Source organism: Bubalus bubalis, chromosome 1 (genome assembly GCF_019923935.1).
Source record: "Bubalus bubalis isolate 160015118507 breed Murrah chromosome 1, NDDB_SH_1, whole genome shotgun sequence".
Taxonomy (NCBI): domain Eukaryota; kingdom Metazoa; phylum Chordata; class Mammalia; order Artiodactyla; family Bovidae; genus Bubalus; species Bubalus bubalis.
In genome coordinates, this window is record NC_059157.1 from 179,064,776 (window position 1) to 179,078,197 (window position 13,422).

General features: G+C 41.3%; 1 protein-coding gene across 1 annotated transcript in view; it reads right to left on the reverse strand.

Moving 5' to 3' along the window:
* Positions 1–13,422, reverse strand: part of EPHB1 (EPH receptor B1) — a 463,088-nt gene that overhangs the window by 46,820 nt on the left and 402,846 nt on the right. Inside the window, exon 12 of the mRNA XM_025291403.3 lies at positions 7,052–7,267. Coding sequence (XP_025147188.2) covers positions 7,052–7,267 — 216 coding nt within the window. The remainder of the gene's footprint in view (positions 1–7,051; positions 7,268–13,422) is intronic.

Consider the following 13,422-nt stretch of genomic DNA (forward strand, 5'->3'; position numbering starts at 1 on the left):
ATATCTAGAAACATTTCAAGATTACTACCAAAAATGCCTATACATTCTTCATCAAGATACTCTATTCAAATTCTTAAAAACTGTCACAGAAATGCCCTATAGGGATCATATATATTACCCAGTTGTCATGCCTCTTTAATGCCCTTCAATCTGGAACAGTTGTCGGTCTACTTAACTTTCATGACTTTGAAATTTCAAGATCCTAGGTTAGGTATTTAATAAAGCATATCTCAATTTTAATTTTTCTGATGTTTCCTCATGATAAGACCCAAGTTAAACGTTTTGAACAGAGTATCTGAAATGCTATGTTTTTTCACTGCATCTTCTTAAGTGTCTGTTATTGGTGGTGTGAACTCTAAACATTTGATTCAGATGGTGTTACCAGATTTCTCTGTAAAGTTACTTTCTCCTCTTTTGTAATACATATTTTGGGGGAAATACTTTGAGGCTATGTAAGATCCCCATTTCTCTCTCCAGTTTCACCTGAAGTACAAGCATCCATTATGTTTCTTAACTATTAATCTGATGGTCACCAAATAGTGATTTTTCATATCCATGTTAACTGCACAGTTCCTATCTTATTCAATAGATTATAATCTGTTACCATCAGTGTATATTAAGTTCTAAATTATCCTATATTTGGACACTGGGAAGTCCTTCAAGCTGAGTATTGTGTTCTTTTGGCATATTACGATTATTCTTTGAGTACTTTCTTACTTTCTGGCACAAAACAATGTACATACTTCCTCTGTCTAGGCTCTGGAAGGGGCCATTTAGCTAGTGAGTCCTGGTTGCTTTTAGTATAGAAGAGAATATAGAATCCAAGATCTGAGTGCCAGGTGTATTTTTTGCTACATGGGTGCCATTGCTTTGAGGCACTCTCAGCTCATATTTATTTATCTCTTTTTATATTGAAAACCACAAGTTTCACACTGATACCTCCAATTCCGGTTCAATTTTTTTAAACATGGAGAGGCTATTTATTCAACAGCAACTTTGAAGACAAAGCCTCAGAAGTCTGAGGGGATACATTTTCCTTATTTCTACTTCAGTTCACATAATTCATTCTAGCTTTCATGCTTTCCATATTTGTACCTCCTTTTCCAAAAGCTTCCATTATCTCCAATATAATTTTCAATATCTCTATGTATATAGCTAATATCCCAATCATATTGGGTTTCCAGCTCCTTCACCTGTGAGTCTCAATTCCTGCTAGGGTTTACTTCTCTAGGTCAGGACATCTACCTAAACTGGGCCTGCCAAATGGAGTTTTGGAGAAAGAAAGATGGAAGGAAGCCTTCCTTTTGTTTGTTTATACAGAAGGGAGGGAAGATATTGGAAAGAAAAAGCAAGAGGAAAAACCAGGTTATTTTCCTAAAATGGAAATTAATCACCTTTGGGTCATGTGTGTGCATCTGTGTACACCCTTCTCTCCCCCCACCCCTACCCCCATACACAGAATGACTGCTTATTGCTCTAAGGCAGTAAATTCCATCACAAATGTCTGGGAGGCCCATCTAATGTAACTACTGCTGACCTCATTGGTCAGTTTCCCTTCTTTATCCAAATGCTCTTCTAAAATTCCACCTGCCCTATTGACACAAGCCCTTTGTATGTACTACTTACGTTTCTCAGTGCTCTAACCTACCATATGCATTTGGTTGACTTATTCTTCAAATCTCTGCTGGAGCCCATCTCCTCTGAAAGCTCTCCTTAATTCCCCTAGGTCTAATAAGGCTGTTTTTCTCATGTATTATTTTCCTCATGCAGTCACAGAACACAGTGACTCTCAGCTGTCAATTATGCACTTATTTGTGTGTGCATCTGACTGAGCTTCCCTTTCCTCATTCAGTTGTGAGTAATGTGAGAACAGTAATGCTGTCTCTTTTCAATCCTAATTGTGCCTCCAGATTGTACCCCAGGATTGGCACATAGTAGATGATCAATAAATATTTTTCATGTGAATAAGCTGCATTTTTATAAACATAAATAGTTTAGTCATCAAACATGATAATTTTTTCTATTTTGAATAAAAGGCAAAACATGGAAGAATAATATGGTAAAATATATCCTGAAAACTGTTAGGTTTAGGAGTTTATACAGTTCGTCATTTAGAAGAAACACATACAGAGTCACAACAGATGATCTAAATAATGTGTGCAGGACAATAACATAGGAAGCTTTACATCTAAGAAACTTTCAATGTAAGGCATATACAGATTGGATGTTTGGTTCACATTATTATTTATGTGACTCAAGGTCATTAAAACGTCAGTCTTTCCAAATGTAGAATAGCATTCCATTCAAAACTCATATGTGAGTGTATATGTATTACTAGGTAGTTTTAGGTAGATCACTGGACAAAGTGATCTTAAGTTGAAATAAAAGACATTTGAAAAGAGCCAAGATTTTTTAAACACAAATGAAGATAGCTTAATTTATCCAAACAGTAAAACTCTTGCTAAAATTAATATAATCAGAATAATACTGAAAGTAAAACTTTTGATAAAGTTACTATAATTAGAATAATATGGTTGGGCATAAGAATAAATAAATTGACCAACGGAGGAGATTTTAGAATCAAAACATTGTTTATGTAAAGAACTTAACATATGACAAGAATGACATATGAGCCAATAAAATATGGAAAATATCTTCAATAAATGGTGTTGATATAATTTTCTATATTTACCTGCATAAAAACACAATAAAAATATATGTCCTAACATATTCAAAATCATATTTGAGAATAGCCCTGGTGTCTACCAACAAGAGAATGGATAAATAAACATAGACTGTTACAGTAATTAAGAAAAAACTACTGCTTCACTCAGCAACAGGAAAGGATCTCATACTCAGAATGCTAAAAGAAAGCAGTCAGGCATGAAGAGCATCCTGATACCATTTATGAGGAGTTCTAGAAGAGACAAAAGGAACCTATATTTGAAAAAAAGTCAGAACAGCGGGCACCTCTGCATTTGGGACAGAGGAAGGACATGAGGGAACTTCCTGGTATGACGACCAAGTTTTCTATTTTGATAGAATTTTGGGTCACATAGTTGTATACATTTGTTAAAACTCTGTAAATGTACACTTAAGATCTGTGTACTTCTTTGTGCAAATTTTGCCTTAATCAAGTAAAGAAGTATAAACAAATATATATACTCTCATTAAAAGTCATTTTGATATTTGGCAAAACTAATACAGTTATGTAAAGTTTAAAAATAAAATAAAATTTAAAAAAGGCATATGCTAAAGTGTTTATGGGTGATGTGTGCACATGTCTACAACTTTTCTGGAAATATATCAACAAAATAGGGTGGAGTGATGAATCGATAGAGGAATGGATTAAATAAATAGTTACATGATAAATCAAACTTATCAAGATAAGAAGATAGTATAGGAAATTTTAAAAAGCATTTTACAACCTTGGGATGGAGAGAACTTTTAGAATAAGCCAAAAAATCCAACAAGTAGAGAAAAAGATAGATATTTTAGACCAAATGAATATGAACCACTTTTGCAAGCCAAAGGGTATCATAAATAATATCAAAAAGACAAGCGTATTTTTTTAAATACAAAAAAGAATTGTACTGGGACTTCCTTGGTGATTCAGTGGTTAAGAATTTGCCTTCCAATGCAGGGTACGTAGTTCGATCCTTGGTCTGGTAAATGCTGCTGCTAAGTCACTTCAGTCGAGTCCGACTCTGTGCGACCCCATAGACAGCAGCCCACCAGGCTCCCCTGTCCCTGGGATTCTCCAGGCAAGAACACTGGAGTGGGTTGCCATTTCCTTCTCCAATGCATGAAAGTGAAAAGTGAAAGGGAAGTCGCTCAGTTGTGTCCAACTTTTAGCAACCCCGTGCAGCCTACCACGCTCCTCCGTCCATGGGATTTTCCAGGCAAGAGTACTGGAGTGGGGTGCCATACTGTGGGGCAACTAAGCCTGAGTGCTGCAATGAAGATGCAGAGCAGACAAAAAGAAAAAAATAATCTTTATAAAAAATAACTGTACTTTTTTGTGCAGGAAAACATGAAGGAACTAACTGTATCATAACCCAATAGAAAAATAGGTAAATACATGTATAGATAATTAGTGAAAGAAGAAACATGAATCCCAATAACTATGCAAAAATATCTCTAGGAGTCAGTTGAAAATTCAATGAAAAGAAAACGAGTTATCATTTTTCATCTTTGGATTAGCAAATTTTAAAATATTGATTACATCCAATGCTGGTGAAGATGTTAGAAGATGGGCACCATATATCCCTAGTGGAGTGTGAAGGTTTACAAACTTTCAAAGTAGCAACATGGAGTAAGAATCCCCAAGAGAATCACAAGACACAGAAAAACAGGCACAGTATGATCCCATTTTTATAAAATAAAAAATTTCTTTTTGAACAAAGATAAAAGTGTGAAAGCAGACACATCTAACTGTTGAAACTGATGCTTCAGAACAGGAGTTGGTAAACCATTGCCTAAGTACCAAATTTGGCAGGTCACCTGCTTTTTTACAGCCCAGGGGCTAGGAATGGCATTCATACATTTTTAAAGGGTTACATTTTAAATGGTTATATAATCATGTACATAATATCCTCATTTGGCCTTTTAGCCAGCAAAGTCTAAAATATTTTCTATATAGCACTTTAGGAAAAGTTCACCAAACACTTCTTTAAGGGAATTGTAGGTTCTTATTTATCCTTTTTTCTTCTCTGTATTGTTCTGACTTTTATAATAATCAGGTATTGTTTTTGCAAGTTTAAGGGATATAACTGGTGGGTAGATTAGGAAGATCAGTCACTTTTGATGCTGTTATGAATAGATGTATGAAGACAAAAGGAAACCAGGGAGACTCATTAGGAAGCTACTATAACAGTCCAGGTGAGAGAGAATGGTGCTTTGGAATAGGGTGGGGTCACAGTAGAGATGTGAGAGTTGGATCATAAAGAAGGCTGAGCACCAAAGAATTGATGCTTTCAAACTGTGGTGTTGGACAAGACTCTTGAGAGTCCCTTGGACAGCAAGGAGATCCAACCAGTCAATCCTAAGCAAAATCAACCCTGAATGCTGATTGGGAGAACTGATGTTGAAGCTGAAGCTCCAATACTTTGGTCACCTGATGCAAAGAGCTGACTCATTGGAAAAGTTCCTGATGCTGGGAAAGATTGAAGGCAGGAGGAGAAGAGGACGACAGAGGATGAGATGGTTGGATGACATCATCAACTCAATGGACATGAATTTAAGCAAACTCCAGGAGATGATGAAAGACAGGGAAGCCTGGTGTGTTGCAGTCCATGTGATAGCAAAGTCAGACATGTGACTGAACAACAGCAGAGATGAGAAGAAAGGAGCAGACTTTATAGAAACCTATAGGAATAGGGTAGGGCTTCTCTGGTGGCTCAATGGTAAAGAATCTGCCTGCCAATACAAGAGATACAGATTTGATCCTTGGGTCGGGAAGATCCTCTGGAGAAGGAAACAGCAGCCCACTCCAATATTCTTGCCTGAGAAATCTCATGGACAGAGGAGCCTGGTGGGCTACAGTTCATGGGGTCATAAAAGAGTTGGACACAACCTAATGACTAAACAACAATAATATAGGATTAGTGGAAGGATTGAACTTGGATGGGGAGGCACAGAGAGAACTCAAGACTGATTCCTAGGTTTCACCGTTAGGAATGGTACAACTACTGAGTTGAAGAGATGGGGGAGAGGAGATTGGAGAGTAAATCAAGAGCTCTATTTAGGACCTGTTAAGTTTTAAAGGGAATTGTGTGAACTAGGCAGTTGGACACAGATGATTATAGCTGTTCAGGCTGTAGAGGAGGCTGAGATAGAAATACAAATTTCACGGTACTCATCATGTTGTTCAATTACCAAGTCATGATACTTATAGCTTTCTGGAAGTAATGAAGACAGAGAAGAGGACTGAGGTAAGACATAGATGGGCTCCAGGTTAGGCATTTACAACTGGCCTCCCGTTTACAATTCACGGGCAGGAATAAAAGTGGGCTTCAGGCTGGACACTTAAAACTAGCCTCCTGTTTGCACTGCCTGAGACGGAAGATAGGTGGGCCCCAGGTAGGCATTTTCAATCAGTCTCCTATTTGCTCTCCAAAATGGAAGTAACAACAGAAACAGAAATAGCCAGGCTTTGTCTCTTGTGGGCACCTTAAAATAACCATCATGGCAGGAACAGAGAAGGGCTAAATTTTGTTTCAGTATAAGATCAAGAGATCACATGTTTCCCTCCTTGGGGCAAGGGAGACACTACACATGCGCAGAGAGATTCTTTGGGGGTCAAAAGTCAGGGGATGCCAGGTCATAATCAGTTTTACTTCTATCCTTCCAGACACTTTTTTGTTGAAATCCATCTTGGCTGAGGAGCGCATGCGTGCCTAGGGGAGGGTCACAGAGTTCGGCCACGTGTCTTACTGCATGTACTCTGCTTTTGCAAAATATGTTTTACTTGTCTCTTTACCTTCCACCTCTTCATCAGAATTGTTTCTTGTCAAGTGAGGTAAGGACTGGGGATTTAGGCTCTAGTCACACTCTGTGGTCAAGTGGTTAGGATGCCTGGTCAGGGAACTAAAGTCTCACTTCCAACTACCACTCACTGCTGCTGCTTACTGCAAGCTTCCACTAGCTGCTGCATGTGCCCCAAATCAGGACCAGGAATCTACCTGATGACACAGTACTCAACCCAACTGGAGCCCGCTCCCTGTAGATGATGTCTTTCATGCCATTGACCAAATGTTTGGACTCCCCCAAATCATCCTTTTTCAAAACATCCTCTTTCATTGGCCAGGAACATCATGGCTTCAGAGGAGACACCAACACTTCCTCACAGCCTGTGCCCTAACATTTGTCTGAACAACCAGTGGCTGTCATTTCTCCTGGACGAACGGTCCACCCAGCATTTGGCTTCCCCAGAGGACAAATGAGCTCTGGTCCCAGTTCCTCCCTGCATGCCCCACCATCGATCCTCGCTATGTGCAGCCACTTTTTACTCCTGCCACGCTTTGACCTGAAAAGACCCAGAAGGACTCACCAAGGAGCTGGTGTAGGTGGGATCTGAGGTGTCATCCTGGAGGTAGCGGGAAAGGCCAAAGTCGGACACCTTGCACACCAAGTTACTGTTGACCAGAATGTTCCTTGCAGCTAGGTCCCGGTGCACGTAGTTCATCTCCGCCAGGTACTTCATGCCCGCAGCAATGCCCCTCAGCATCCCCACCAGCTGGATCACCGTGAACTGTCCATCATTTTGCTGTAATAAGACACCAAAGGCATCCAGATCAAGACTGGCTTCAGTGGTTACAAGGAAGCCAAGCTGCCACGGTCCCACTACTAGTCACTTTTGTCAGTGCTGGACTAAGCTGCTTCCACCCCCTCCCGGCCCCACTCCCATTCTCTTACCTCTCCTCCAATACTCTGCCTTCTTCTGGCCAAGCCTTGTGGATTTCATCTTCAAGTTACATCTCAAAGCCATTCACTCCTCTCTGCCTTCACTGCCACCATTTTAACCAAGTCATCTTCATCCATCACCTGTAACAGCCTCCCTCCACCTGCTCCCCTCTGAAATCCCTTCTCTAAGGGAAGTTAGAGCCATCCTTGTAAGACATAAATCCAGTCATGTCACTGGCTGGCTTAAAGCACTCTACTGGCCTCCTATTGCATTAAGGGAAAGTGCCAATCTCCTCAGCTTGGCCCACAGGGCCCCAGGGGATCACCTTATGCTACTTCTCTTGTACTCCATGCTGAAGGCACAGTGCCTGATGACCTTTCAATTCCCTCCCTGGCCAAGCCTTTCCTGCCTCAGGGCCCTGATACAGGCTCTTCTCTGCTTCTCCCCCACAGTCAACACCCACTTGCCTCAAATCTCCACTTAAATGTCACCTCCTCATAGAGGAGTGTCCCTATAAGCAGTTCCCTCCCCAACCCATAATTAGCACGTTCATATTACTATCTTCCAGTGCATGCTCTTACTTTCCTTCTCAGCACATATCACAAGGTGTAGCTGTATGTGTGGATGGCTGTGTGTCTGCCTGTCTCTGCTGCTCTGAGATAAGAACTCTGTCTCTTGTGGTTGCCATAGCACTCCCAGTGCTGACGACGTTTGAGTAGACAGATGCAGCTCAACAAACATTTGCTGGATGAATGACTGGTACGTTACTTCCTGGCCCCAGAATTAAATGTTAAGATGTTTTCCTGGACACTGGGATAACACATGTGCCTCAGAGGGCTGGTTGGTCAGGAGAAGTGCATGTGCCACGTCTGGCTTGTGGACCTTCCCAGTAAATGAGAGCTGTTGCTGCCCCACCTCCTGCCAACCTGAAGCGTTGTCTTCTTTCCAATAAGTTTCTTACCTGGCTGCCCTCCCTCCTCCATGGTTACAGACAGCTTGTCAGTGAATGAATGTGTGCCTTGCTCCACCTCCCCAAAGCCACTGAGTTTGGACATTGCCCACCCACACTGGTTACATCAGTGGACCCTGGACTGTGCTGCCAAGAACACATTTTCCCAATCAGTCCAGCCCCAGCTGCTCCCTAAAGTGCTGTGGGTTATGTAAGTAGAGCATGGTCCAGGCATTGAGGTGCTCTGACTGGGGGAGAAGTGGGAGGAGCCAAGATACCCTGGGTTAGTCTAGTTATTGCTGAACACAAACCTTGGACAAAGCAGCCTCTCCCTCTGCCCCAGAGTCCTCCTGTGAAATACAGGAAGCATAAACAATGTGAGGAGCTCCCATTTATTGAGCATCTACTGTCTGTGAGATGGCATACAATGCACTCACATGCATTATCTCACTAATATGTATGGGACACATCATTAGGCATGTGGTTCTGCAAAAGTAATTTTCTACACAAAAGTAGGTAAGGAAAAATAAAACAGCTGTTATCAAAATGTTACACATTTTTTTTATTCAGGAAAAAATCCAACAATTGAAAAGTTTAACAATGGTGGCACTAATTGTTGAAGACTCTGTTCCTCATGCAAGATTGGTTATGCCCCTCGGTCAATTGAAGGAGGGGAGCAGACTGGCACTCCCTCTACTCCTTCCTGAGTACACCTCCTCCACCGGAAGGAGGTCCCCCCAAACACACTGAGTCTGACACACTCCAAGTTTCAGTTTCTCACTCAAACCTTAACCACCTCCCAATCTGCCCAGAACGCTTTCCCCGCAATATTTGCTTCTAACCAACTCCAAAAGAAAGTGCAGGGCTGCTTTTCGGAAACTGATTGGTTTTCAGCACATGGTGCCCATCTGCCAGAGCTGGATGTGCTGTGAGTGATGCAAATCTTCTTTACTAATGAACTTCACTCCACACCTCCTTACGAAGCTAGCCCTGCTTTCCCCAGCATCATCATTTCTCTAAGTGGGTCTCTGGGGATCTGCCTCCCCAGAAAGTTGTCATGCAACTTTCGTATATTAGGAAATGTATTTCAGCCACGAGCCACAAGGGTCGATTTTTTTCAATTCAGTTTGTTACTTCTCCTTTGTAAGTGGAGACAACAATGTGGTTAAAAATAAATGTCTCCCTACAGAAGCCCACTTGCAGACAGATGTTGGGGAGGGCACTGATGGCAGCTGGAAGCAGTTCTGCCAAGAGCAGCATTGAAAGCATTTGCAGATTTGTGTCTGTGTTTCCACTTTAAGTCATTAAAGACTTCACTGAGCTGCTTCATTTTCTGATTGGAATATTTAGATCAGTCATCTTACAGATTCTGGTGTCAACAAACAACAAGAAATGGTTAAAAGTCCAGGCTTTGGAGCCAGACAGATCATGGTGGGTCTGAGCTCCATCTCTCACTGGCTGCATACCCTTGGGTAGGTTATTTAACCGCCAGAGCAGTGATTACCACATCTGTAAAATAAGAGTACAGTGAATCTCTTTTCTTTAGATTTGAGATTCAAGGTTAAATGAGATAATACATATGGAGGGATTGGCTCAGTGCCTCATGAATACTAAGATATAGTGTATAGTGAAGTTGCTCAGCTGTGTCCGACTCTTTGCGACCCTGTGGACTGTAGCCTACCAGGTTTCTCTGTCCATGGGATTCTCCAGGCAAGAATACTGGAGTGGCTTACCATTTCCTTCTCCAGGGGATCTTCCTGACCCAGGGATCGAACCCGGGTCTCCCGCATTGGAGGCAGACGCTTTAACCTCTGAGCCACCAGGGAAGTGATAGCAGTCACTATTGCTGACATTATCAGTAAGGCCATAATGTCTTACTAACCAGCTCTCCCATGAACCCCAGGTGCCTGGCGAGAGACACGGAAGACACCTCAGGCCAAGACTGTAGGTTCTTCCTGGCCTCTTTGGTGTGTGGGGCAGATATCTTAGAATCACTGTCCTCAGAGATCCTAGTTCGCTGAGAATTCAGAGTTCAGCAGGTTGGCACACCCACCCAAACTGTCAGTCAGTCAGTCAGTTCAGTTGCTCAGTCGTGTCTGACTCTTTGCAAGCCCATGGACTGCAGCACGCCAGGCTTCCTTGTCTATCACCAACTCCTGGAGCTTGCTCAAACTCATGTCCATCAAGTTGGTGATGCCATCCAACCATTGCATCCTCTGTCATTCCCTTCTCTTCCCACCTTCAATCATTCCCAGCATCAGGGTCTTTTCTAATGAGTCAGTTCTTCACATCAGGTGGTCAAAATATTGAAGTTTCAGCTTCAGCATCAGCCCTTCCAACGAATATTCAGAACTGATTTCCTTTAGGATGGACTGATTGGATCTCCTTGCAGTCCAAGGGACTCTTAAGGGTCTTCTCCAACACCACAGTTCAAAAGCATCAATTCTTCAGCACTTAGTTTTCTTTATAGTTCAACTCTCACATCCATACACGACTACTGGAAAAACCATGGCTTTGACTAGATGGACCTTTGTTGGCAAAGTAATGTCTCTGCTTTTTAATATGCTGTCTAGGTTGATCATAACTTTTCTTCAAAGGAGCAAGCATCTTTTAATTTCATGGCTGCAGACACCATCTGCAGGGATTTTGGAACCCAAGAAAATAAAGTCTTTCACTGTTTCCATAGTTTCCCCATCTATTTGCCATGAAGTGATGGGACCAGATGCCATGATCTTCATTTTCTGAATGTTGAGTTTTAAGCCAACTTTTTCACCCTCCTCTTTCATTTTCATCAAGAGGCTCTTTAGTTCTTCTTCGCTTTCTGCCATAAGGGTGGTGTCATCTGCATATCTGAGGTTATTGATATTTTTCCCAGCTATCTTGATTCCAGCTTGTGCTTCTTCCAGCCCAGCGTTTCTCATGATGTACTCTGCATATAAGTTAAATAAGCAGGGTGACAACATACAGCCTTGACCGACTCCTTTCCCAATTTGGAATCAGTCTGATGTTCCATGTCCAGTTCTACCTGTTGCTTGCTGACCTGTATACAGATTTCTCAGGAGGCAGGTCAGGTGGTCTGGTATTCCCATCTCTTGAAGAATTTTCCACAGTTTGTCGTGATCCACACAATCAAAGGCTTTGGCATAGTCAATAAAGCAGATGTTTTTCTGGAACTCTCTCACTTTTTCAATGATCCAACAGATGTTGGCAATTTAATGTCTGGTTCCTCTGCCTTTTCTAAATCCAGCATCTTGAACATCTGGAAGTTCATGGTTCATGTACTGTTGAAGCCTGGCTTGGAGAATTTTGAGCATTACTTTGCTAGTGTGTGAGATGACTGCAATTGTGTGGTAATTTGAACATTCTTTGGCATTGCCTGTCTTTAGGATTGGAATGAAAACTGACCTTTTCCAGTCCTGTGGCCACTGCTGAGTTTTTCAAATTTGCTGGCATATTGGGTACAACACTTTCATAGCATCGTCTTTTAGGATTTGAAACAGCTCAAATTTCCATCACCTCCACTAGCTTTGTTTGTAGTGATGCTTCCTAAGGCCCACTTGACTTCACATTCTGGGATGTCTGGCTCTAGGTCAGTGATCACACCATTGTGGTTATCTGGGTCATGAAGATATTTTTTGTATAGTTCGTCTGTGTATTCTTGCCACCTCTTAATATCTTCTGCTTCTGTTAGGTCCATACCATTTCTGTTCTTTATTGAGCCCATCTTTGCATGAAATGTTCCCTTAATATCTCTATTTTTCTTGAAGAGATCTCTAGTCTTTTACATTCTATTGTTTTCCTTTATTTCTTTGCATTGATCACTAAGCAAGGCTTTCATATCTCTCCTCACTATTCTTTGGAACTCTGCATTCAAATAGATATACCTTTCCTTTTCTCCTTTGCCTTTAGCCTGTCTTCTTTTCTCAGCTATTTGTAAGGCCTCCTCAAACAACCATTTTGCCTTTCTGCATTTCTTTTTCTTGTGGATGATCTTGATCACTGCCTCTTGTACAATGTCATGAACCTCCATCCATAGTTCTCCAGGCACTCTATCAGAATCCCTTGAATCTATTTGTTACTTCCACTATATAATCGTCAGGGATATGATTTAGGTCATACCTGAATCATCTAGTGGTTTTCCTTACTTTCTTCAATATAAGTCTGAATTTGGCAATAAGGAGTTCATGATCTGAGCCACAGTCAGCTCCTAGACTTGTTTTTGCTGGCTATATAGAGCTTCTCTATCTTTGGCTGCAAAGAATATAATCAATCTGATTTTCGTATTGACCATCTGGTGATGTCCATGTGTAGTCTTTTCTTGTGTTGCTGGAAGAGGGTATTTGCTATGACGAGTGCATTCTCTTGGCAAAACTCTATTAGCCTTTGACCTGCTTCATTTTGTACTCCAAAGGCAAATTTGCCTGTTACTCCAGGTATCTCTTGACTTCCTATTTTTGTATTCAAGTCCCCTATAAGGAAAAGAACCTTTTCTTTGGGTGTTAGTTCTAGAAGGTCTTGTAAGTCTTCAACCATTCAATTTCAATTTCTTCAGCATTACTGGTTGGGGCATAGACTTGGATTAGTGTGATATTGAATGGTTTGCCTTGGAAACAAACAGAGATCATTCTGTTGTTTTTGAGATTGCATCCAAGTACTGTATTTTGGACTCTTTTGTTGACTATGATGGCTACTGTTTCTTCTAAGGGATTTTTGCCCACAGTAGTAGATATAATGGTCATATTAGTTAAATTTCACCCAATCCAGTCCATTTTAGTTCAGATTCCTAAAATGTCAACGTTCACTCTTGCCATGTCCTGTGTGAGCACTTACAATTTGCCTTGATTCATGGACCTAACATTCCAGGTTCCTATGAAATATTGTTCTTTAATGCATTGGACTTTACTTCCCTCACCAGTCACATCCACAACTGGGTGTTGTTTTCGATTTGGCTCTGTCTCTTCCTTCTTTCTGGAGTTATTTCTTCACTGATCTCTCATAGCATATTGGGCACCTACCGACCTGGGGAGTTCATCTTTCAGTGTCCTATCAGCCTTTTCATGCTGTTCAT